The sequence below is a fragment of the Fonsecaea multimorphosa genome (assembly GCF_000836435.1).
Source record: "Fonsecaea multimorphosa CBS 102226 unplaced genomic scaffold supercont1.9, whole genome shotgun sequence".
NCBI lineage: Eukaryota > Fungi > Ascomycota > Eurotiomycetes > Chaetothyriales > Herpotrichiellaceae > Fonsecaea > Fonsecaea multimorphosa.
The window spans coordinates 698,801-724,244 of record NW_015971643.1 but is presented as its reverse complement, the minus strand read 5'-3'; the positions used below and the strand labels follow the sequence as shown (position 1 = coordinate 724,244).

The following is a 25,444-nucleotide window of genomic DNA, read 5'->3' as shown; positions in this document are numbered from 1 at the left end:
CTTCCTACTCAGCCTTGTGCGGGCGGTAGCGAGACAAAAATTTGGATCGGCGACACTGCTCGACCTGGCGGGCGTCCACCCATTTCCAAGCTTCGCTGTTTGGGTACAAAGGTAAAGGTATTCATATCTGGTATCGCGTACCTGAATGATGCAAGAAGTATCTTAGCTGCGAAGCCTCCACTTGTCGTTGCACGTTCGGATGTCAAGCCAGCCATTTTCCTTCCCTCCTCCGCCTCCACCTCCTCCCAAGCGATCGGAAGGCGCTTACCAGCAGAACCAAACCTTTCAGAACGGCCGAGGCTTATTTCGAGGCGGTCGTTCTTACAGAGGACATGCAAGAGGGGGCCGTGGAGGATATGGAAGCAATCGTCCAGGACCGACTCCATCGTCCACAGCGTACGGTCAGAATCGGCTACAGAAACCGTTGAATAATGGTGCACAAAGGGGGAACTTTCTCAATGGTCCCCAGAAGCGGGATCACAGTACTGCATTTGCCCCAGGGCATCAGCATCGCCCGCGTCCTACAGCTGCGCCCGCGGTACCTAGCTTTAATGCCTCGATCGAACACCTGCTGGCGCGCGGACCATCCGTCGATCAAAATAGCCAGAAACCACCCGAGCCCCACAAAGTAGAGCCCAGGAAACATAATGTTCTCGGATTGACTCCTGCAAAGTTTGACCGAGATTCCGATCCAGAAGACGACGAAGATGAAGAACAGCGCCTGGCGAACAAAGCGTCATCGGGCGTGGGTGGTTACATATTCGAATACAACGGAAATCCTCTCGCTCTACGGACTCGACAAGAGATATTGACTTGGCTTGCGGAAAGGAAACGGCGCTACCCAACACAAGCAAGGGTAGCGGTGGCAAAGAAGGAGGCGGAAGAGAAGAAGCGAAAACGGGAGGAGGAACAGAAGGCGAAACGGGAGGCTAGGGAAGAAGTTCAGGCCAAAAGAGAGCAAGAAAGAGCCGAAAGACTCAAAGCCATCGCAAAAGCGAAACAGCGACAAGAACAAGACCGGATCTTGCAGAGTGGCGAGGAGACCGCAAATACAGATAATGTTGCCGCTCGGGCAAAATTAAAGGCTGACAAGCTACGAAAGAGAGCTCTCAAAGCGCAATTGGAGTTGGAAAGAGCGGAAGAAGCATTGCGGCTTGCCGAGATGAAGGAGGTCACATTGAAATCCTCGAGTAGCGCCACGATACCCAGTCCACATCCTACCACCGAAGCCGTCGACGTCTCGGCCAACTCGGATGCCACAGACTCAGATGCCACTTCATCCTCTGGTTCGTCCACGAGTTCTGGTTCAGATTCCGACACAGATTGCGGTGCTAGGTCTGATTCAGATTCGATTCCTGAAGTAACGAGCGCCAAACAGGCGTCTCGTGCTCAGGCGTCTCTTCCGCCGGCATCACGGTCTGCAAGACCTCAAGCACCCCAACTCTGCAAACACTTTGTTAAGTACAAAACTTGCAAATGGGGGTCAAGCTGTCGCTATTCGCATGACACGACTCGAAAGGGCGGCAGAAGCGACCCTGTGGCACCCACGAGTCAGCATAAACACCCTACAACCACTGCTGCCGGCAACGTGAGGAGGAAAGGATTGTGGCAGGTCATGGTGGATCAGGAGCGAGAAGAGAGTAGGAAGCGCCTGCTAGGTGCCATCGTAGCCCTGGGAGAAAGGGGACTGCTTGGGAGTCCGTCACAGAAGGTAGACGGCACTGGATAGGTGTGCAAACGTTGCTTCCAGACTCTTGTTTTATTACCCTAGCATATTTCTACAATTCAAGTGTTTCATGCACTCACCAGCCTTGTGGCCATCTTTGTACCGACTTTATAGATCATTTGTATTCCTCCCGCACACAATCCCTCCGAAGCACACGCGCCAGAAACTCCCGCGCTTCCGTGCCCTCCCTGATCCCAAGCCCAGGCGCCCCGCCCGCCAGAGGGAAACAATGCATCTGGCCCTCCCAGACCAACCACCTCCCCCTGACGCCGAGTCCCTTGCACTTGCGCAGGAACTCGATCGCGTCCGGCGCCAGCACGTCGTGCGTGCCCACGACCCCGTGCACGTTCACCCCTCGATCCTTCAGCGCGTGAAACGCGACGTCGGGTTGGAGGAGGGGCGAGACGCTGGGATCGGCAAGCGGGAGAGGTTCGTGGTGCGCGGAGGGTTTCTTCTGGGGGTGTTTCTTCCCCGTCGTCCAGACCTCTGCGACCTCTCGCGTGAATCCGGCCGTCAGGACCGGGTCGAGTTTGTCCGCCTTGCGGATGTCTGGGTTGCTGTTTGTTAGGTCTGTGGGAGGGGAGATGCTGATCAGGGATCTGAGTGGGAAAGGACTCGTGCTTTGAGTAGTAGTAGTAGTGGTTCCGTTGGCTCGGTTGGTCTTGGTAGGGTCATCGGCGACCGGCGGGCCTGCTCTCTGTTGTCCCTGTTGCTGTTCTGACGGTGGTGTGAAGACATATTCCTGCGCAGCCCAGAACCCCAGACTCAGCACGACGTTCCCACCACTGCTGTCGCCCATCAAACTCAGCGTTTCGCCACCTTCCACCGCCTCGTCCATGACCTTCTTCAGCCAGTGTCTGAGAATCCGCAGACTCGCGCTCGCCGGGTTGGTGGGTGCGAGCGGGTAACTCACCAGGACCGGCTCGATCTCGGTTTCGGTGTCTGGATGGTGCAGGTCATGACTATCGTCGACGTCTGGTTCATTGGAATGATGATGGCTCGCGAGATCGTGCGTGAGTTGTGCCAGGAAGCGCCAGTGCTCCGGCGCAGGAGGGGATTGGAATCCACCGCCGCAGAAGTAATAGACGCGGTGGTGCTGGTGTCTCGTAGTATTAGTCTGTCCATCACGCCGACCAACACCCCCGTCCACTGCAGCCTTGTCCTTGCCGACGGACCTTGACCCTGGCCCCTTTCCCGGCGCCGCGCGGAACCGATACATCCACACACCCTCCTCACATTGCATCTCCGTAATCTCGACGTCCCGTTTTCGGGGGGGTGACAGACGCGGCGACCCCGTCGGTTGCGCTGCACCCTTTGGCCGCACGAGACGAGGACGCAGCGGCTTTATCACCGCGCGCAGCACGCGGTACAGGACAGAGAGATCCGTGCGTGTGGTCACTTCCATACTGCCGGGGGCCTGCGCCGCCGTGGCCGTCGTGAGATCAGCCGCTGGTATATCAGTCGAGGGTCGGGGAGAGGGTGAATGTATTTCTTCCCGGACACCAGGATTGGGCTGATGGGCTTCTTGTTGTGCTTGAGACATTGATGACAACTTTCACGTGGTCTGATCAGGGTTGTATTGTGTTTATGTATGCTTTGTTCTGTCCTCGTCTCGTCTCGTCTCGACTGGTTCTCTCTCTCCTCGTCCTTTGTCCGTTATATAAGAAAGAACCTGGAACCCTGTATCTCCCATTATACCATCCTAAGATCCTGGGTACCTAGGGGGCATATTTCGAGACCCAGGCCAATGTTAATTTGAGGACGCCAGACGAAGTGCAAGACCAAAAAGGCAACAAGAAATTTAAGGTAGTAGATGTCCAGAGTAACGGAAGTTGATCAACGGTCCATGCAAGATGATAAACCCAGCCCGCAACAGAACCTACATACTATGGATTTCCAGAGCTTTTCATATATGATATACTCCGTCCATCGCTGCTAATAATGTATCCATGACTCCGTGCCCAGTTGGCTTGAAGTTCCTGCCTTCAGAGCGGGTATGTTGAAAACAAACAAAGTCGTCGACGTCATGATTCAAGATTCATTGCACACCCATTCAATCCCTCGAGATCCGGACTCTGTCCCCCGTACCCCGGACCTATATCCAGACAAGCCTTGCATGATCCTAGCTGGAGCCTTGATTACCGAAATGTCATGTCCAGATAACGATCGATGTCCATGTACGCTGCGTAACGCCATGCTGCGTGTCCCAAATCAATCCATTGGGATTCATGAACCAAACATACACACAAATCAATGGAAAAGTAAGTCCCCATTACCCTTGGTCTTCCTTAGCCACACAGCCACTCAGGCGTTGCGATTGTTTTTTGAGTAAAGCGCGCACATAGTCTGTCCATTCTCCCATAGCACTCCTGTGCCCCATGGATCTAAACGTCGCCCTTACCTTCCAGCATGTGCATCTCGATCCAGCTTTCATTGTAGCCACCCCACATTCGCGTCTCTGAAATGGTTCACCATATACCTGTCGACTCTTGGTTGATTCATATGCCCAGACAGCAGAGATGGGTCGCTGTGCTGAAAGGTAGATGCTGACCACGTCTGAGATCCTCCGGGAAAGGCCGTGAAAGGCAAAGGTTGCATCGCACTCACAAGGCGGGGCGTTCCAGTGAGCATGCCTTGGCTTTGGGAAGACTGCCAATGCTGTTGCTCAAACGAAGGCGACATAGCAGGGGCTGCCAACCAATCCGCGTTAGTCGGATGGGAGGGAATCGAGACGTATCCAGAGGTGCCTAGAGCTCCAAAAGTTGACTTGGAGTCACCATACGTTGATTCGGGAGGTGCAGCTTCATCGTTTCCGGCCTCTCGCATGTCCCATTCGTGGTAACCGGGTAGGGCCCAAGCAAGAGAAGAATATAAGGTTGGTTCGGGTTGCGTGGTCTTTTGTAGCCCTGGTGTATTTACATGGGGATCCGTGGCGGAAACTCCAGAATTTGCGTGCAAACCACGTCTAAGACCACACCGAGGAGGATGAGGTAGCTTGGCGGGCCTAGATGCTTCAGCAGGAGGCAGTCTCTCTCCAGACAATGGGACGGATGAGGAAGATGCGTTTGGTTCAGAAAACCCAGAGCCCGAAGCAAATTTCCTCGACGCTCGACGTTGCGATGTTCCCAAGCGCTGGCGTGGGCGTTGCCTCGCCCCCCAAAAGGGATACACGGGCGGGTAGCAGCGACATTGAGTCACGCTGCTTGTATTCGTTCCACATTTATAACAAAACCGCGTACCGCACGAGCACTGAATCTGGTCGCAGCCGTCAATCCTCTCGACCAGATTTTTGCAGCTAGGGCATTGTTTCCATAGCTTGGTTTCGGCAAGTTTGCGATCCCTTTCATCCATCAACTCTTCAAGATTCTTGCAGGTGGTCCCTTCAGCCCCGACATGGTCGTCGTGTCCTTGTTTGCATTCGACACAGGTCTGGACACGGCACTTGGTGCACGAGACAAACTTTTCCTTGTTGTCCTGGATCTGACTCGAGGGAATCCAAAGACTGCAGAATTTGTTAGAGCAATAGACCGGGTCGCGAGTTGAGTATTCTTCAAAAACGTTGAGATAGCGGGAGAAGACTTCTTCGTCAAGATGTGGTTGGATTGAGCCTATATCCACGCGTGGCCACGAGAAGCAGCATCTTGGCGGCCAGGACATTTTGTTGGCGGTGCCAGCTCTGACAAGTTGATTGAGACATGATCGGCAATAGCTATGGCCACAATCAAGAGATATGGGAGCCGCCACTTCATCGAAGCATGCCCGACACTTCACGGGATCGCCGTCTCCAGGACTACACAATTCGCTGAGCATCAATCTGCGTCTCTGTCTGGTCCTATTGGAATGCGAAGGATTTGCGCGTTGTTTGAGCATTTCCTGGTGATTCTCTGGAAGCCTGCCCGGCATCACTTCTGCAAGAGTCGTATCTCCAACAGCGACCTCAGTATCTGGCAATGGCGCACCAATGCGGGCGGGGCTCAGATCAAGATAGGGCCGGCTCGTTGTTCTGGGGCTTGAGTTTGCTGTCTGTTCAGCCATTTCAATGTCGAACAGAGTCAAAGTGTCCGATTCACCCCTCCAGAAACTGAGAAACTGATTCATTTCTTCCTCCCGGAGCCTGACATTTCGCTCACTCGCTGGAGAGGCCGGTCTCGTTCTGCGCAAGGTGACAGTCGATCTGGCCGGGACTTGCTTGTCCAGGGTTGTCCCAGTACCAGGGTCTCGGGAGGTCTGGACAGTGTGACGCTCTGTGCGCTGTCTTCTTGCAAGCAGCGCATTTCCGCAACGCATGGCGTATTGTATCGGAGGAAAAGACGGTGAAGAGACGAGGGTCGAGCAGATACCGGCGTTTGGAAGACTAGAGGGCAGAGTCTGCAGGTGGCAGACACGAAGACGTAGTTCGAAGATGCCCAGAGGATGGCAGGTAGCTCTTCTTTTGGCTTGGTCAACGTGTATTGTGTGAAGTTCAGCCTTGTGAGGCTAGAGTGGACAGCCTCAGCTGGTAACGCTGCATGGGCGGAAGATCTGTCGGTGGTGAGCATGGAAAGGGGAATGGATAGACCAGGGTCACGGTGCCAGAGATATCGAGGCAGTCAAATATGGGCATGGACACAGTTGACGAAAAGAAGGGAATCACGAAGTAGATGGACATGTCACTGCGGTCGTGTAAGTAGGGCAGTGGTTGACGTCGATTGGCGGGGAACTTGAAGGGACTGCAGGTGCCAGCAATGCCGTTGTGCTGCCTGTGCTGCCTGTGCCTGTGGCCTGTGGCCTGTGCTCCCCTTTGCTAGGTACCTACCTAGGTAGGTACCCTTGGCGGATAAAGAAGAGTCATTGCCTGGTAAAACCTGCTCGATCCTCACGTGCGACTCAGCCTCGAGCATGCCGCTTTGATCATCACTCACCCACCCTCTCATCTTCACACTTGCTCGTACCAAAGCCAGTGGCTACTAAAGAAGAGACTATATTAAAGGGGGGAGTGCACAGTACCTCGCTTACGCCCTCACCCCGGGATATATCCGGTATATCCACTCGCTATAGCCGTATTTCCTGGATACCAGGTACATGGCCAACATGCTAGGTGATACACGAATCAACCACCATTATACAGTCAATCAGAGGGGTATATTGCAATTAAAATTATCCCGATAGTGGCGGATGTCGGCGAGTTCCAATATGTTGATGTCCTTGGTCAAATCCCAATCAGGGTATATATAGGGGCCGTGTAGCTGTCCTCGCTTTGCTCTGAGAGATAGAGATACCAGAATCCACACCCTTCAGAATGGAGACCGCAGTAAATGAGAACGACCTGCAGATTCCGGTACGCTACGAAAGTCGGTCCACATGCGTTTGCTCAGTAGCTAATATAATTCCAAAACAGCTCATTGACATTTCATCCTTCGAGTCGGGAGACTCTGCGACAAAACTCGCAGTCGCCAAAGCCCTCACACATGGGTTCCAGACATCTGGCTTTGTGTACCTGAAAAACCACCGTATCCCGCAATCCGAAATCGACAGCCTGTTCTCCACCGCGGCCGCGTTCTTCAACAGACCCCAGCACGAGAAGAATCAGCTGTCATGGGGGATGCAGGGCCGAAGCAGCAGTCCCGGGTACACGGCTTACGGGGGCGAGAAGCTGTCGCAGTCCCTCGACCAGGCGGAAATTGATCGGCTGCGGGCATCGAACCCTGACATGAAGGAGGCATTGGACGTGGGCCTCGAAAGAATAGAGGGCGCCGCGGACAACAAATGGCCCGGGGAGATTGACCGGGGCATTGTGGAGATGAAGCTTGTGATCCAAGGCTTTTTCGAAAGGTGCCGACAGACACAGGTCGTCGTCATGCGGGCCATTGCGCTGGGCCTAGGCCTAGAGGAAAGGTATTTTGACGCCCTGGTCGACGAGGCCGACAATACTTTGCGATGCCTGCACTATCCGCCCGCCAGAGCTGAGGTCTTTGAGAGAAGCAAAGACGCTGTCAGGGCCGGAGCGCATTCAGACTATGGTAAGGAACATGTTCCACTTTTTTGTCCAGTTATTGCACCCTCCGTACGGGCCTGACATGACGATTCCTTCCCAGGCGCTCTCACGCTCCTGTTTCAGGACGACCGTGGCGGGTTGCAAATCTGCTCTCCCAATGGCCGGTTCGTCGACGCCACACCCGTGCCGGGAACCATCGTGGTCAACGCTGGAGACCTCCTGTCTCGCTGGGCCAACGACAAGATCAAATCCACTGTCCACCGCGTGGTCCAGCCGCCAATGTCTCCCGATGCATTGGTTGGGGATCTGTATCCCAGTCGTTACAGCGTGGCATATTTCTGTAACCCGAATTTGGACACGGTGATTCAGGCTCTGCCCGGAACCTGGGAAGAAACAGGATTGCAAAAGTATGAGCCGATCACGGCAAGAGAGTGGCTGATGAGACGGCTGATTCTTTCACACACGAAGCAAGCCACAGCCTTGCCGGTCCATATTCAGGCTTGAAGGGTTGAGCTTTCTGTAGGCAGCTTCCTGAGTTCAGATATGGACTTTTGCACTTCTCCAAGGACCCTTGCTAGTCTAGATAGTCAGTAATAAATCGCCGAGCAAAGAGTCGTCGTTCATGGACTGTAGATTTACGCAATATGTCAAATCCAGGCGCTTTCTCTTTTGTCCGTTTGGAGAGACTCCACGTCCCGTGGCCTGGGTTGGTGATCTGCATCCAGGGAACACGACAGCCTACGGTATCACCGATCTCGAAAAGCGCCGTCTGTAGCCCCGGTAAGCAAATCCGAGTCGTCAAGGGTGAAGAAGTCACTGAGGTCGGGAGCAAAGATGTTGAAATCGATATCCAAAACCCCGTCGTTGTTGGAAGGGTCATCGAACCCAGGCTCGTCGATTGCAGTCCGGAGAAAATTCATGGTGAGCTCCGGCGCGTCACCACTGGCGATTGCTGCGTCCGCCTGAGGGTCCTCCTCTGGCTGGTGGTAGGCGCCGAAATACCCGATTTCGGGCGACGAGGATCCTGCACGACCTTTGCGTTCGTGGAACACGCGGGCTTCCCAGATCTTTTGAAGGATTCGCTGGATAGTATATCGGACGCTGTCGACTTGTTCTTTACTGGTCATGTGCCCAACGCATCCGAGAGCCTCTTCTAGGCTCTTTTTGACTCGAGGAATCAGTTCCGGATTTTTCATCGCGTGGTAGGCGAGGAGCAGGCATGCGCTTTCGATACACGCGGACGTAAAGCTCAAGTCCTGCGGGATGAGTAAGTAGTGGACTTTGAATGACGATTGAAATCGGACAGACCCTGAGCAGCACGTGTCGATTGAGCGATTCAAAAAGGTAGTGGATCAGTCTCCGGGCCGAGTCCAACGCACAATGACAGGCTTCGAGCAGCCAGAATAAGTCGGACTTGGGCGAGGGAGGGGTTTGCCCGGCGTGAAAAGGAAAAGAGTTAGTGGGTGCTTTCCGACCCTTCAGAGAATTGTACACCATTAAGCACGGCCGAAAGCTGGTCATCCACGTGTGGTATAGAACTGTAACACAGGAAATGAGACGACTGGGAGTTTGGTGTGGTACGTATATCCTTACAATTCATCATGAAGAGTTGCTGGACGTTGGCCTTGTCTTCATCAACGCTGCCATCCAAGGCAAATCCAAGTATCGGCTCCATCCTCTGTTTGAAGGATTCCAGATCATTCCGAACACTTTGCAGGGATAACCTTAGTTTCGTCAACGAGAAGTGCCTCTCTTCGTAGATGTACTTGGTTGATTTGGCGATTATATTTGACAGTTCGCCCAGTGCTAGGGTGAACATGCTGGTTCCGGGGAATGGTGTTGATATAGATTCACTTGTAATTGAAGTCGGTCGGCCAAGCCAGAACGAGACCCATCTAGAGCAGTATTAGGGCAGTTGCTCGTAATGACTGAGATGAGACACAGAACCTTTCCCAGAACAACAGAGCCCAAAACGTTGTGCGTCTCTCAGTTGTAGCATCACTTTTTGGCAGTGTCGATGTATACTCCACGTCTCGATGCAGGCCTGCCGCATATGCCTTGCGGCATGCTTGTCCGAGCTCAAGGTAAGCAAGATTTGCTCGGCCGCTGCTCGCTTGGTGGTGAGCGTACAAACATTAGTCCACTTTCCATTCAACAGAGCGCGATAACTTATCAAGAGAAGAGACGCTTGGATAGCCCTGTTGTTGACGGTTTCATCGAGGACATGCATTTCCCTCTTGGCTCTATCATAAAGTGCATCAGCCCATTTGACATGCTCTGTGAGAGTCGCGCCATTTGCCAGGATCGCGAGGAGGACTGCTTTGACGTCGGTGGCCATCTCTTCGTTGTCATCATTGTACAGCTGTCCAAGCCACTCTTCCATTATCTCGAGGTTGAGGAACGGAACCAGATGAAGAACTGTCATGCTGAATCTCTCGAGGAAAAGCCTCGCCAATGCGAGAGGCAGACGCAGTGATAGTTCTGATTCGAGTACATCTTTGGACATACCAAAGTTCTGGCGCACACCGAAAAACATTTGTCGCTGTCGAAAATAATCTATGCCCTGATCAGGAGCGGCTATCGAAGCTGTGTTCGTGCTCAACGAGTCGACTGACGCAAACGTCTTGTACACCTGCTGGAGAAACGCAAAGTTGGAGGAGGGTCCGCAATAGAGATGGATGGTAGATTGAGGCGTTTTCTGCGTTGTGTTGACGCTCAGATACACTTCCTCGGCGGTCTCACCGTCCAGCGAGCTTGCGTAGTCATCGTGAAGCCGGTGGCCAGAGACGTCTCCATCCGGAGCGGCAGTCGTCGTTCCTTCAACTGTTGCAGGCGTTGCTGTCTGAGGCCGGCCTGCTCGCGAGTGTCGGACTCGATTAACGGAACGGTACCTACATTTTTCTCCCCTCTGCATACATTGGAGACATGGTGCCAGTCCATTACACTTGGACCGCCGATAACGACATCCATCACACGCTTTAGATACCCGCCGATGGATTGACCCTGGAACGTCCATCAGTACGATATGCATACGACATGAAGCTCGGGTATCGGGGTTTTGATGATCGAGCACTTACTGTGTCGATCTGCCATGCTGGATATTCTCCCAGCGCTGCATCTGGAGTTTCTGAAGTTGTACCGTATGCTTGAGTACCTACAACCCATGTAACAAATATGGTTGATGTTGATAATTCGGCACCATTCGCTAGCTTCACCAGCCTAGGCTGACGCCTAAGATTGGCCCATCAACCATCCTGAGCCTGTGGAGAGCCCCTACAATGAACCCGGTTTAGCGGTTTAGCGATGGGAGCCCCCTGCCATTCCGGGTGGGCTTGGCACCCTTGGCTTCAACACATGCAGGTGAACGGCGACTGTCTCCTTGCATCTCAATATACGCCCAGGAGCAGAGTCTTCTTCGCGTCAGGCCGGGGAAGGGATATACGAAGAACAACGGTAGGAACTGACAGAAGAATTAAAGTGTAGCAACTTATTCTTTTCTCCCTTCCCTAGCGAGGTGATTCCGGTCCGAACGGTTGTTCTGGATGCCTGGTTCAGACTCAACGGCATTCGCACGTTGCAAACCGTGTGAACCATCATCAGACAATGTAGAGAATCCAAAAGGGTCTAAAGGTATAAGTCTTCCTCCAGCATAGCAGCTTTTGCGGCGCAGGAACAATATCTTTGTGATTTGTGGGTTGCGTACCTAGGTACTGTTTGTGATGATTGCAGCATCGCTTCGTCACTGCTGCCGCCGCTGCCACCGGACCTGCTTCGTTGATTCACCTGGACACCAAGCGTTGCTGCTTTTGCGCTGTTTGTTGTTTGATGTCTGTCTGTTGCCGCCATTGTTGCTGTGTCTCATTCCTGCTCTCTATCTTCCAGAATCTTCACGAACTCCTTCAAGCTTGAGCTGGTTGTACTTTATAAGGGCTTCGGCCGTTGTGTCGACAAATTGCTTCACCACTATCTGCCACCATCTCAGTCACAACTATGTCCGTCCCATCCACCGAATACCATGTCGACTCTTTACCCAGCATGTCTCAGGCTTTTTCTGATAGTGACAGCATTGGGGCTCTCACTCCCACTTCGTCCACCGACGTCCAGCCTTCTACTCCTGCCGAAAGCGAAACCAGCAGCTCTGTGATCAGCGAAGCGACGGCAGCACTGCACCATGAACTTGACAGGAAACTGGAAGCCCTTGTTCTGGCTGAAGAGACAGTACCTCCCCGCGGACAGTCAGCGGCCGATCTCCCCACCGATGTGCCTGCGCCGACTTCTCGAGACCCGTTCGGATTCGTCTGTGCTTTCGGGTTTACGGGGGCATTCGACGAGCCTTCAGCCATCCCCAAGACAAAAGGCGCCTTCCTCGATGCAATCAGAGGTGAGATTGAGGGAATCGGCATGACGCAGAGAGGTCTCCAATCCTACCAGAACGCCATCAACTCTCGAAAATATCATACCTTCAGCACCCAATTTCTCATTGACCAGAACACCGCCACCGTGATTACCCTCGACCAGTTGGATCAAATAACTACCCACCTGAAGAAAGTCGAGAGAGAGGTTCAGGAGATTGAGAAAGAAGATGGAGAGGTCAAGGACGAGCTCATGGAAGCCTTTAGGCATACTCAGCCGTGGGTAATGCGCACACGGGCGATCCTGCGACATTGCCATGTTTTCTACAAGCTCAACTTTGTCCTAGCCACTGGGAAGAAGACTACGCAGCATTGAAGAGGTGGACGCGGTTCAGAGCTAAAGGTTTTCCTCCTTGCGGAGGCGAGGAAGGCGTGACAGGCGTTGAATCATGGTCCTTGAAGACTAACAACATCGCATCGTAACGAGGGAGCTGAGCGAGTGTCTGCAGTCAGGATGGACGTCAAGGGTGTGACATTGTTGTGACCACAAGGTACACTTGCCTTAGGTAGTGAAATGTTTGACCACTTTTCGTGTTTTGCTTCGCCCTTTCCGATGCTCAATATGCCACCCGCAACTACCGGTGAACTTGAGCACCGTCTTTGGATCCCTTATCTTCTCTCTCCTCTGCACTCTAGACTATATCATACCACGGACGTGGCTTCATTGGCTGCCTCGACGGTCCTCTGGTCACTGACACCGTTCTTTAGCAGGTATGCAGAGCCCAACGATAAGCCGACATCCAGCAGCGGTGCTGGAAACGAGCCAAACAGCTCAATCGAGCCAGCAGAGTACCCAATGGGCTGATAAGCGGTCTGGCTCCCTCGGAGCACGCGCCCAATCGTGTGTGTCTCTTATCACGGTCTTGCAGAGGTCCAGACTGCCCGAGGCGCTCTCTGTGCCTCCGTGTTTGCCGGCTGCCTAAATCAAACGGACTCTGTAGCATACCAAGAAACAAGCCCCATAAAAGGATGCTTCTGCTCTCAGGGTTACTCAGGGTTCAACGGGTGGCGCTGGCTAAGCAGAGAGCGATCTTCGATCACCCCTTGCTGCCTCTCATGGCCCTGACATCCAGGCCCCTGGAAAGATGATGCTAACTAGCTTAGACCCCGATTCCAGGCATCGAGGGGTAAGCAGGGGAAACGGTGAGGGGCAGCCAGAAGCCAAAACAAAAAAAAATAATATAATCTATAAACAATGGGTGACAATCATGGAAACGAAGTTGAGGGACTTCTTTTCCCTGAGATGGGCGACTGATGACCTGTTGCTGACCGACGGGCTTCAAGCCCCTTACAACCTCACATGCCATTCGCTCCCGTCCTCAATCTCAGCATCTTCGATTTCTTCACCGCCAGAAGCTCGACCGTGCCCGCGTGGGTCGAGGTCGCGCGCACGCGAACTTGACCCCCTCCATCATTGAGAGCTAACGGCACCACCATGCGGCGACATGCGGCGCCTTGCTCGATCCAGCGGGCCGTCACCGACTGTCACGCGTTTTCATTTGGTGTCAGGATCAATCGGTGAGGACCGTGCTTGCCCTGATTGGGTCTTTAACACACGACGTGGCCGACAATTCTTTCGCTTTCAGACGTGGGGCTTGCTTCAATCAAATTGTGCAATCCACACTGCTCCCAATTGAGAGTTTGGCAGAAAGGGTTCGACTCTGAAGCAAATGAGGGGTGGAGGGGTAACATACAGCGCAGTGACGACGGGTTATATAAACACCATCCATGGTGACACGTTCTTCTCCTTCCTTCTCTTCTTCAAGCTTCTCAAGCCCAAGTCTCCCTGCCAGTCTATCTTCCAGTCAGATTATACTTGAACCTCCCAGCTACTTCTACCTTCAAACACAATCACCATGGCCGACGAAGCTACCAAGGCTCACCTCCGCACCAAGTTCGACAAGCTCACCGCCGACGACTTCAAGGAGGTTGCAGGCAACAAGGACGCCCTCGCTGCCAAGGTCGCCGAGAAATACGGCATCTCCAAGGACGAGGCTGCTAAGCAAGTTGAGGACGGCTTCGCCGGCAAATAAATAGCAAACTGCTTTTGGTCCGACGGTTCAACCTCTCGGAGCTCTTCCTCTCCAGTCACTACATATATGCAAAACCCTTTCTCCGCCAAACGAGACGGCAAGCAGAGCATTACACACTGAATCAAAGGAAGAATATGGGAATAAAGAAGAGTTTGGAAATGTTACATGCCGTCCCCAACATCGACTGGGATTGATTCTCCATAGCGAAAGGAGTCAGAAAAGAACAGCCTACAATTCATCATACATTGACAACCTTCCAAAGAATTGATAGAACAAAGGGAACAAAGCGTATTTCGACGACGACAGCTCCTCTTCTTGATCTTCCAGAATTCTATTCATTCTATGTGCTCTCCCTCGGACGAGATTGTCGGTGTTAGACGACCACATGACCCAAGGACGAAAGCAAGCAAACCTTTTTGCTTACCATTGACCTTTCACTAAACTTGTGCCCCTTTTTTGTTTCAGCCTCACGCGATGTTATAATTGTATCCTGTAACCCTAGCCACGGAGCCGCAACAAGGTGAGGTATTGCTCTCTCTGCCCTTGCACTTGTACTTGAATAGTCTCAAATACGTGTAACCAGCTACCCAGCTAGCTAGCTAGCTATCTCTCGGAACTCGGTTGAAACACTCAAGACCTCAATGTCGCCCGCTCGCTCGCACCAACACTCGACAACTCCGCACAGGTTAGGTCTCCCATCATCCACCTTTCCACCTTACATAGTAGTACCTTCGAGTGACCGCAGGCACCAGCACCTACGCCATGCAACGCTGTTCCCTCGATAGCCCACCTGACCTGTCCTCCATCTCCAACCCAGCTTTATCGAAGAAACACCAGCCAGACGGACTCCCCCTACCTACCTAGCTAGCTAGCCATTGAGATGTGGCGGGGAATGGGCGGGGGCATCTCGTGAGCTCCCAAGCAAACCCGCGTTATCGCAAAAGTGAAGCTGATTTTACGGCGGTGTGGGTGGGTTATTGCAATTGGGAAAACGGGGGACTTGACGACGGGGATTCCATCCGAAAAACCGACCTGGCCCGCGCAGGCCAAGACGCGGGCGGGAGTTGTATGCGGTTGGTAGGTGGGTAGGTATGCATGTACGTGGCACGGCACTGTTGGGTTTGAGAGGGTCAAGGGCCCGAGGATTCGAAAAAGGTTTGGTTTCATTGGGATCAATGTCTTTTCAGGGGGCGTTGGTAGGTAGGTAGGTAGGTAGATGGGTGGGTAGGGTTGTTAGGTACCTACAGTCAGACGGTTGGGCATGGAGGATTGAGGATCGAGGACTGAGGGCAACGACGTTGCACTCCAACCACACGCTCCAGGATCATAGCAGCCAACCCTCCACCTACTACGGCAATTATGGCAAACGCCCGCTCTTGAATCGCGCTTGACCATGCCCGAGCATTGGAAGATTGCAGAAATCGCTTTTCGTTTCCAGTACGTAAAATACTCAAAAGCAAAGCCAGATATACTAGGGACATAATTTCTTGTGTACAGCTCTGAATGCGCCCGTCTGGGTCGTCGACCTTCATTCTCCTCCAGTATGGAAAGGGAGTGCAGGACCTTGTTGCACTTAAGGACAGCCAAGAATATGACTGAGGATACAGATTCTTGCCTGCACCGGGATTGACATATCCGACCTGGCCTTGCTTGGCTTGCTGGCCAAATGTGATGATCCCGTCGGACAACACTGATCCAGCTTTCGATCAGCCCTCAGTCAAGGTCGCGTTCTTTTTTGTCCAATACCTCATCGTCTCATACTGGCCTGAGACAGGTTTCCTGCCCTTTGTCGTTCCCAAGTGTCATTCAAACTTCTTCCTCGTCATCCAACCCATCCCCCAACAACTCATCGTCCTCTACAACTTGAGAGTAGTCCTGTCCTCTTCTTGCAAAGGCATCTCTCGAGCGATAAGGGGCACCATAACCAGCATCCGCCCCTCTTCCCACTCCGAACCTCCCCCCTGAGCCACCGCCTCCGCCCCCAAGAGGCATGTATCCTCTTGCACTTCTCCACAAACTCATCACGAGTAACGGCGTCGCTTTGGCCACTGCGACGATGCCACTCACCACTACCACAGGAACCTTGATCCACAACGGATCACCGCTTGCCCCAGAGGAAGCACCAGTGGCGCCCATGCTTTCTCCCAGCCGAATTTGTCCAAATGAGCCGAACCCGCTCTGCCACTTCGTATATACCCAATAGCCAATGCCCAGGGCGGCGGCAATTGGGACCACAATCGCAAAGAACAGTCCGACGCCCGAAATGCCATGCTTCTTTTTATATTCCTCTTCATGGCCAGGGCAAGGTCTCGATTCCAGCTTGTCCAACTCTCTTCCCCCTTGGCAGGTCGTGAGCGGTATCCTCCTATATCCAGTCGGATACCAGAACTCGACTTCTCCCGGATTGTCTCGACATTTTTGCTCGTGATCGGCCGGCTGCAGCCCTGGAACCAATTGGCATGTTCCGTCTGCTTGTGCCTGGTAGTTGTAATCACACTCAAAGTCCTGACGCGTGCAGGAACAATTCCTTTCAATGTTGTGCAGGTGACTGATGATCTTGCCATTGTAGCATTTGGCGTCGACTCGTTTGCGGTGATATTGAGCTACATGGCCGAACAAGCAGTTAGAATCTTGCATTGGATGCTTCGGTTCCCAGAGCGCGTAGTCGCCCTTTTCGGGGTTCTTCTCGTCGAGTTCGCATTTGACTTGACGTTCGTCGAGGCCGGAAAAGTCTAGGTGGACGGTAAAAATGCCACGTTTGGCGTTGGTTCCCAATTCACGACCCCAAAGGAGGAAGTTGCGAGAGTTGTCTGACGGTACTGTAGTGATGGCATCGATCTGCATTTCCACATCAGGAGAGAACACAAACTCTCGCCACGTCTTGCCCTCGTCGAGGGTGTAAAAGAGAGATTTGGTAGGCTGGGATTCCTTAACAATCACGATAATGCTGCCTTGGTCGCCATACTCCCACATATAGCTACCCTTCTTGACGGACTGCCAAGTGATACCGGCATCTCGAGTGATGAAGGTGTCTGTGGCTTCGTCGTCTTTCCGGACGAGGTATTCGCCAACGTTGCCCACAGCCATCATTAATCCAACTGCACTAGGGCTAGAGAATGTGGCTGACTTGTCGGCGCGTTCGGTATAACTGTGAATGTGCAAGGAGCATTTTCCAGTCGCTTTGTTAGCCTCTTCCACGCAAGGGTAGTTGTTTCCAACCGCATCCTCTTTCGGTGGAGGGAGATAGGCCCATTGGGCACCATCGTTGTGGGTAATCATCGACTTGAGCTTCTTCCTCTCTCCGGCATTCGTCTCATCTACGTTGGACACAACGTTGACCATAGCCACTCCTTCGAGACCTTGCATTTTCTCAAAATCGACATAGCCGTCAGTGTCCCGATTCACACCACCCAGGGTGAAGACGTAGGATGTACCGTTGCTGTTCGACTTGATGATTGTACCGTACTCATGGTCTTGAGCAGCATTGACGGTCACATGAAGGAATACAGCGTGAGTAGAGCTATCCAAAACCGTGTAGGCTTGTTGATGTTGTACTTGAAAGTTCCGAGGAAATTCTGCAGGTGCAAAGGTTCGTCCGTCGACACTTGCATCCACCTTCAAGCTCTGCCTGTCGTCCGTTTTTGCTGCGACGATGATGAACTCCGACATGGTCGCAAAGTCCAAAATATCAGGGAAATGCACCTTCGATTCGGCAAAGAAGTTGTCGCTTGACAAAAGCATGAGATTTTTGTCCGGGTTCTCATCTTGATACTGTTCACAGTAGATCAATTGATCGCCACGACCTTGACCTTCTCGTGTGATGAATTCGCATTTTCTGGCATAGCGAACCAACGTGTCCCAGTGGTCGCCACGATCTCTTGACAACCAGATGTTTGTATGGTCGTCGTTTCCAACGGTGCCCGACCACAGTAGCCAGTCCTTGTATTCGGGATGGAACCGTAAAGTTGGTAGCCGTAGGTTACTTGGTCGTTCTGGAGCAGTGAATTTATCAAACCTAGTTCCTCGGTCGATGGTGTAATGGACAGTCTTTGAGCCTGTCAGGAAGAAAACTGCGTCGTGATGGTGGGGGTTCGGCGCAATGGCGGTGATCGGTTCATTCTTAAGGATTGGTTCCCAAGTTTTGCCGTGATCCCGTGTCAAGAAGATATCTTGCTCGCTCGTGCGCATGACAATGGTCTCATCACTGCCGCTAGAAGTGTCGCTTCTTTCGAGATAATACCATTCGGAAAATCGATCGGCGTTGAAGTTGGTCTTCTCGACGGTGATTTCGCCCGAAGAAGGTGTCTTCACAGAGTCTGAGCATGGCCTTTCGATCTCCTTGTCGAGCTCTTCGCCGCCCTTCCGCTGGCACTCGTTGCCTGGAATCATTCGCCATCCAGAGGGACCTTTAAATGTGTCTTTCTCGCTCTTACATGCGCCCTCAGGAACCGCAAGCGGCTGTGCTGGATTGCACTTGGTGCGGTCGTTAGGATCTCTGATAAAGTTGTAGTCACACTCAAAGTCAGCCATTGTGCAGACGCACGGTTCAAACTCGGGCACCGGATCTTTGAATTCCTCGTCGATGAAGCATTCAGCATCTGCCTTACGTCTCCTGAAGAATTGCTTGTGGCCCATGAGACAACTCGCTTTACCGTCTTTGTCGACGCGCGCGGGCCAACGCTCAAAGTCATCCTTACCACATGCTCGTTCATGCAGACCCTCGAAGTCGATTTTGAACATGACCCACTCGGTCTTGGAACCTGACCCTTTGGCGCCCATCATGAGGAATTTGAGGGTGGTGGAGTCTGGAACGGTAGTGAGAAACCTCGCTCGCACTTTCTCCGGAAGGTCTGCCTTCTTCCAGGTCTTCCCATGGTCGATCGAGTATCTTATGTGGCTGGTGGAATCCTCATCATCGACAGCGACAACAACTGCCCCCTGATTTCCAAACTCGTACAAGTAAGCACCGTCCAAGCCCTCGTACCAAGTGACACCAGCATCATCCGAGACGTAAAGATCGCCGTCTTCGTAGTCCTTCAAGAATTTTCCGGTGTTGCCAATTCCCATGACAATGCCTGGGGCCGGGCTGGAGAAGATCCTCCCTGTTTGCCTTGCATCGGTCACTGAATGAAGATGCAGCCTCTTGTCGCCAACTTTGAGATCCTGGAAGGTTCTTCCGTCGTCAAAACTAATCTGAGATACGATCTCTTTTCTAGGAATGGTTGAGCCCTCAACATCCTTCCAGTTGTCTACAACATTCACCAAGACGATCCCTTGAATCGACTGGACTTTCTCAAAGTCGACATTGCCAAAGATGTTGCGATTGGTGTGATCGATATTTCGAGTAAAATAAGTGCCGTTGGAGTTCGAGGTGAAGAGATAGCCCATGGGATTGGTAGGACGGGATCCGAGCACGTCGACCTGTAAGCTGTAGTTGGTGCTCTCCAGGATAGTATAAGCATCTTCATCTATCCTGTGTTGTCCAAATTCCGCTCGGTGCCACTGTGATGCGTCTTTTGTCACGTATAGAGCCAACTCATCTGTGCCCTCCGATTTTGCAGCTGCAACCAAGAATCCTTTGACCGCGGCCATGCTGATAATCCCAGACACAGCGCGGCCGTCATCGAGCGCAGGCTCGAGCTGATCTTGTTGGAAAAAGTCATCGGACACGAGCAGTCTGTTGTCCTTCGGCCACGGGGAGTAGAGTCCTTCCACGATACAGAATATCCGATCTCTTACTTCAGGAGCAATCTCCTCTGCAAAGTCCGGGGTGCTGACAGCCCATTGACAACCTCGCGTCATATCGCCCAATCTGTTGGTCGTCTGAAAGTCATCATCGGTATAAAACGCGCGCTCGATGCAGGCTAAGCCGACGCAGTGCTCAGCGTTCCATATCACTCGTTTAGGGTCCCGGCCATGGAAGCTCAATGGGGCGTTGCGGAATCTTGCAAGACCATCGCCATCGGAGGAAAATTTCCTCCATGTCTCGCCGGTATCTGTTGTCACCCAGTGATCGGAGTCGAGGCCGATGATATATGCGCGCTGGTTGTCGTAGGGATGCCGGTATACGTCCAAGGCATTTCCTGACTGTCCTTGGTCATCGATCTCCTTCCAGGTCTCGCCTGCGTCAGCACTGCGCCAGACGATACCGGTCTCTCCATCGTAACCAATGACGACATTCGTGTCGTCGAAATAAAAGACGTTCTCTAGAGGGTTATCGAATGTGGTGGCGGAGATGGTTGGGCCATCTTTCTTTGCTTGCGTAGGCTGCGGAGAGGAGGCGAGTAGGAGGAGGAGGGCGACCGACGAGACGACTGCGTGACGACAGTAGGATCTTATTATCATCTTTGATTACCGCATCGAGCGGATGTAAGGGGCTGAATAACAGACAGAGAAAGAACGGCACAAAAGGCTTGAAAACGAAGCAGGAGTCGAAATAATAATGGACACAGTTGTCGGATTGTTGTCGGATTGGAGAAACCAAACGGCGTTGCCTGCAATCAACAATTCTGTGAGGCTCATGGCTCACGGGCACTTCGACCATCTAAGATCAGGGCCCCAGCCCGAATACGGGTAAGCGTCACCACCTTAAAACGCGGCTTGTACGGAGTACCGAGTACGGGAGCTGCGCGCTGGGAGCTCCTATCTCCTTTAACTAGGTCAGTGGCCGGGCGGCAGAAGGTTGTCCCCCAGAAGTGCCCCCTGTGAATCCTTGTTAATGCACTCTGTAAGTGTACTTGTTGATGAAGAGGGTATTATTGTTCATGTTTCGTCAAGCTATTCTTGCCTTTGTCTCCGTCTCCCAGATTGCTACTTTTTGTCCAACCCCATCCAGTTACCAAATAGAATGCCACCCGACCCTTTTGGATATGCAGGTAGCCGTGGCAGTCTGCTCATCCCAGTTGTCCTTTCCCGGGCTCCGAATCCACTCGCTGGCTGAAAAGCGATATTCCCAGCCTGAACGCCTACGCTCAAATAACGCATTGATATAGATGCGGATATCCCATGCTGTTGTTCCATTCATCCATCCATACCATACAAAAAAGACAGTCAATCTCACTCAAACATCGGGTTGTCCAGACTTATTTGAGCCTTAGTTTTCGAAGAAATCGTTTCATTTTCGATTCTTCGGCAGGTAGAGTATCCCATATGGATACTGTATTTCCGTCGACGGTCATGTCGAGTGGCTCCAGTGGCGATTTATGGACCTTCTTTTGATGGTCTGGTTGTGATGGTTGTTCCTCTGGTGAACGAAGGTCTGGTCTCGTCAAGGTCATGTGTAGTGTCATCTCTCGATCTGCGGTGGTGCCGCGGGCATATATCTCGGGCTGTCTGCGAATTGAAAACGGTCTCAGACCTTTGAGCCCGTCGATGCTGCTCTTGTGGGATGGACGATGCATTTGGAATACCGCCTCTTCAGGGGTTCGAGGGTCAAATATTGTATCCGGCTCGTCACCGTCTTCACCATCATCTCCTGAGAGTGATGGCGTGTCGTCATGAAAGAAAGTTCGATTGAACTCAGGTCTTGGTTGCGGGCTTGTCATAGGTCTGATATGGTTCCATTGTTCTCTTTCTTCCACGGATGGAAACCCAAACTCGATTGCCTCATCGAACTTTTGCGGCGAGGCAAGATAGAGCCTGAGCTTCATCCGAGCAGCAGGGTCCTGGTAATGGGTTGCCCGAGGATCGATGGATGATATTGATGCTTGAGAACGGAGGTGTTTTAATGAGAAGGAGGAGGAGCGAGTGTGAGGAGGGATGAAAGGCAAAGCGGGCGTTGGAGGGGGTTCGATCGGAGGACGTGAGGATGATGTCGAGCTCCGGCCACGACGTATAGACAGGCTTGAGAGGGAAGGGTTTCGTCGTGAGCGCCGCCGGATCGGTGCTGATACCGATATTGTCCGCCGGTTTGTTTCAGCAATGGCTTCGTGGTAGTCGTCCAACTTGAGATCGAGATCTCCTTCATCCTCTAGCCATCGAAAACCATCTACTGAGTAGTCACCCATGTCGATAGCAGAGTCAACCCGGGGTTCGTCTTTGAGTCCTTCAAAATCAACGATGGTGGCGTCGTCATCAGCAGAAGCTCGACGCTCAAACACGGCGAAGTTGGTTGGATGCCAACTGCGGCGACGGAGTGTTTCGTCTGCAGAGTCGAGGATGATGGTATTTTTCTCTTGGGAGTAGAATGAGCACTCTTCCCTCGAGAATAACTTCTTCTGGACGGCAGGGGGCAAGGAGGCGAACCACTCAATTGTGGTTGGATTGATGTCTGCTGCCGAACAGCGCCTCCTCCGCAGTCTCTTTCCGTTGAAGAACTGGCCGGTCTGGGTAATGCCGTGTGTCAGGATGGTGAAAGTGTCGGAGGGTTGAGTTGTGAAGCCAGCATTGTTCGGGGGATGAATTGAGAGTTGGGAAGGGGGACGTGAGAGAGTTCTGCCATCTTCGGCCAGTCTGAGACGTTCCAAACTACTAAAATACTGGTGCAACACATATGTTAGCCCGTGGACCTGCAGACTAAGCGATCGAATGAGTCTGTCATTCTGTCTAACGGTCGCAAGAGACAAGGTGCACGATGGTGGACGAAGGCTCTGTTGGTGCTGTGGGATACTGGGTCGTGTTGGTGGTCCCTGCTTCAAGGTCGGAGGACCGTGCCGCGCCCAAGATGCCTGGAGCTCCCCATCTGGGCTAGGGGCTGCATGCCTAAACTCCAAGCGTCCAATGCCCAGACTGTAGGCGGGCGGTAGTGGTAATAGCGTGGATTCGGGCCTCTGTGGTGCGGTAGATGATCTGACCTGAATGACGTGGGATAGGTGGAATGGGGCAGAGGAAGATGGGTCTGGTGCACCGAGATGGCAGTGATGAGCATCCCCTTCCCGTCTTCCTTGAACTTTGGCCTGAAGATCATGGCGAAGATCCCGTTTCATCCACCTAGGCAATCACTAGGCACGCAGCTAGGGCTGCCGGTAAAGATTGTACCAGCGGTGCCAGGCAAACTGTGCATCTCGAGCGAAATGGGGGAAGAGAGATTGGACAGAAACTAAACTCACTTTTCGAATCACGACTGGAGGCAGCGTCTCGAAAGCCACATCATTGGGAAACGAAGGGCGTCGAGAGGTCCACATCTTGGGAGCAGTATTGTTCGGCAACCTTTGGGCTAGCAATAATGAAGGTGTAGTGTTTGCTCCGCTTTGGGATTTCGCTGCATATTCCTGTCGTGTCTTTGAACGCGTCCTCACCCCCTCAGAGTGGACGACGTCTTCGGGTGAGTATGGGGCGTCCGGTCCGAAGATTGGAAACTCGGAGGTTGCAGTTTGGCTTCGGAAAGCTGAGTGTGTGCCTGAAAGTATGCCGGTGATCGACCCTAACTGCTGCCTGTACCTGTACTGTCGTGCACACAGCAGCTAGTCTCTCGCTTGAGGATAAGGGAATGCTTAGGCGGGCAGGCGGACAAATAAAAAGATGCAGACTTGAGATAAAATTAAAAAAACAAATAAAACTGTATTGGAAGGGAATGAATGGCTATTATAATAGTAACAACAGCAGGTGAAGAGGAATTTCAACAAGACGATAGGGGTGGAGGGTGAGGTTCTGCCGTCTCCCCTAGCTATATGTATTTTCTGAAGCCTGGCAATCCAGAAATGAGCATTTCTCGACCCGTGCTGTGCGTGGCCCTGGGCTCACTGGGCTGAGATTAAAGCGCACTCCGTGCATGGGCATGGCAGCCCTGCTCAGGATGCGAGTGCGGCTTAGATACAAAGCCCTGCGACGTCTGGAATGTTTGGTGGCGCTGCTGCTGGCTCGTCTAGACCTGCGCTGGCACCTGCACTGGCACCTGCGCTGGCCCTCCTCTCCGTCTTTGCTCATCCTTCCCTTGCTGATTTTGACGTACTGCCTCGCGCCATCGGCTGCTTTTGAAACGCCCAATCCACTCAAAACTCTCCTACTGGCCCGCTATCTTCCGCGAGGCGGCCTCGTGGTTCTTGCTAAGCGACATCAGGTTCATGCCGCTCCGCGAAACCAGCAGACGTGAGATGCCGACGAACCCACTAAAGCCAGCAAACGAACTGCTCTCAAACGGTCTGGAATCCCCCCTCCACATCAGGAATACGGTATATTGTGCCACCAATTTATCTGACCAGCTCCCACCATGTCCCTTCGTACCAAAAGTACCACGACATGACGCGAGTGGAAGGGGAGGACGCGACACTCCACCGCAGGGAACATCAACATACAACCCAAACCAAACAAACACATCGTGTGGTTCGCAAATCGACATGTCATATTTCGACGAACCTGTGTTGTCAAAGTCACCCCTAGCTGGGGGATCAAATTTACAGAGTTTGATGCCTTCTTGTTCCTCGTGATTCGGGGGATTTTTTCTTCTAGCTACTGCCACTAGGTGGACTAAGAGATTTTGGAGTGGGACGTTTGGCGCCTGAAATCGCGTGGCAGACAGGGATCAGAGAATATCTTCTGCCATTCAATGCACAGCATACAATTCGTGGCTGCAGAGAAGTCTCAGATGTCAGGAGATCGGAATCCATGGATGTGAGCACGCGAAAGAGGCGCCCGTAAAGGCCGCGATTACGGAGTATCTGGACCTGGTTGAACAAGTTGCTGTCAAGCTGGAGCCAGACCAGTTCCAAGTTCAAGCTGCTGCTCCTTCCGAAATGCTGCAGTGGCCGTAACAGAAGGCTGCGCCGATTGTGCGACCATGTGAAGGGATATTAAGTCCCAGACGCCTTGTTCACGAACACGGCCGTCTCCTGGCAGCCAGAAATTACATCTCGGACTGACACCTGGAACCGAGTGAATCCGGCGTTGATGCGCCTGTCTGGTGGTTTCTAAACGTACCACCCCTTATCTTGGCTTACTCGTACTCGGAAGCACCCTCTGCTGCAGCATCTCGAAGGGGTCTGTCATACCACAGGGTGAATCTAAGGAGATTCTCCGTAGAAGCTCGATGCTCTCGGGCTCTCTTGTTGGACAGGCTCTTCCCATCCCCACCCTATCTGAGGTCAGACTGGGAGCGATGAATCATGATAGGGAACACCGGAACCCAATGCCGAGTCTACACTGTAGTCTCGCAACGTGCATTCTCAAATTGCGAAGCAGTTGGTTCCTACCAAGTTCAGGTTGTTACTATTTCTTGGCTTATTTGGTGAACTAAAGTTTGCGTGGTTCGCTAGACGTTAGCGAGGTGCAGTACCGAGCTCGCCCGGGGACGTCTCAGCTCGCAAGAAGCTAACCGGCAAGAGGGAGTCTGAAGCGCGAGTTGCAGACATCTGGTCAGCAATTG

General features: G+C 52.7%; 9 protein-coding genes across 9 annotated transcripts; 4 read left to right on the top strand and 5 right to left on the bottom strand.

Annotated features, from left to right (window-relative positions):
• Positions 1-199: 199 nt before the first annotated feature.
• On the top strand, positions 200-1,729 carry Z520_05417 (uncharacterized protein; the record flags this gene model as incomplete). The annotated part of the gene is made up of 1 exon (XM_016775920.1): positions 200-1,729. One exon carries the CDS (start codon positions 200-202, stop codon positions 1,727-1,729), a length of 1,530 nt encoding a protein of 509 aa, XP_016633079.1.
• A 112-nt stretch (positions 1,730-1,841) lies between these two features.
• Positions 1,842-3,269, bottom strand: Z520_05416 (uncharacterized protein; the record flags this gene model as incomplete). The annotated part of the gene is made up of 1 exon (XM_016775919.1): positions 1,842-3,269. The coding sequence occupies one exon, from the start codon at positions 3,267-3,269 to the stop codon at positions 1,842-1,844; it is 1,428 nt and encodes a 475-aa protein (XP_016633078.1).
• An 887-nt stretch (positions 3,270-4,156) lies between these two features.
• Z520_05415 (uncharacterized protein) lies at positions 4,157-6,013 on the bottom strand (the record flags this gene model as incomplete). The annotated part of the gene is made up of 1 exon (XM_016775918.1): positions 4,157-6,013. The coding sequence occupies one exon, from the start codon at positions 6,011-6,013 to the stop codon at positions 4,157-4,159; it is 1,857 nt and encodes a 618-aa protein (XP_016633077.1).
• A 991-nt stretch (positions 6,014-7,004) lies between these two features.
• Z520_05414 (uncharacterized protein) lies at positions 7,005-8,204 on the top strand (the record flags this gene model as incomplete). The annotated part of the gene is made up of 2 exons (XM_016775917.1): positions 7,005-7,725; positions 7,801-8,204. The coding sequence occupies 2 exons, from the start codon at positions 7,005-7,007 to the stop codon at positions 8,202-8,204; spliced, it is 1,125 nt and encodes a 374-aa protein (XP_016633076.1).
• A 242-nt stretch (positions 8,205-8,446) lies between these two features.
• Z520_05413 (uncharacterized protein) lies at positions 8,447-10,793 on the bottom strand (the record flags this gene model as incomplete). The annotated part of the gene is made up of 6 exons (XM_016775916.1): positions 8,447-8,956; positions 9,009-9,238; positions 9,294-9,595; positions 9,731-10,542; positions 10,596-10,703; positions 10,734-10,793. The coding sequence occupies 6 exons, from the start codon at positions 10,791-10,793 to the stop codon at positions 8,447-8,449; spliced, it is 2,022 nt and encodes a 673-aa protein (XP_016633075.1).
• Positions 10,794-11,690: 897 nt separating this feature from the next.
• Positions 11,691-12,428, top strand: Z520_05412 (uncharacterized protein; the record flags this gene model as incomplete). The annotated part of the gene is made up of 1 exon (XM_016775915.1): positions 11,691-12,428. One exon carries the CDS (start codon positions 11,691-11,693, stop codon positions 12,426-12,428), a length of 738 nt encoding a protein of 245 aa, XP_016633074.1.
• Positions 12,429-13,968: 1,540 nt separating this feature from the next.
• Z520_05411 (uncharacterized protein) lies at positions 13,969-14,145 on the top strand (the record flags this gene model as incomplete). The annotated part of the gene is made up of 1 exon (XM_016775914.1): positions 13,969-14,145. The coding sequence occupies one exon, from the start codon at positions 13,969-13,971 to the stop codon at positions 14,143-14,145; it is 177 nt and encodes a 58-aa protein (XP_016633073.1).
• Positions 14,146-15,951: 1,806 nt separating this feature from the next.
• Z520_05410 (uncharacterized protein) lies at positions 15,952-20,490 on the bottom strand (the record flags this gene model as incomplete). The annotated part of the gene is made up of 1 exon (XM_016775913.1): positions 15,952-20,490. The coding sequence occupies one exon, from the start codon at positions 20,488-20,490 to the stop codon at positions 15,952-15,954; it is 4,539 nt and encodes a 1,512-aa protein (XP_016633072.1).
• A 737-nt stretch (positions 20,491-21,227) lies between these two features.
• Z520_05409 (uncharacterized protein) lies at positions 21,228-23,069 on the bottom strand (the record flags this gene model as incomplete). Its single annotated transcript, XM_016775912.1, has 1 exon — positions 21,228-23,069. One exon carries the CDS (start codon positions 23,067-23,069, stop codon positions 21,228-21,230), a length of 1,842 nt encoding a protein of 613 aa, XP_016633071.1.
• Positions 23,070-25,444: the final 2,375 nt, after the last annotated feature.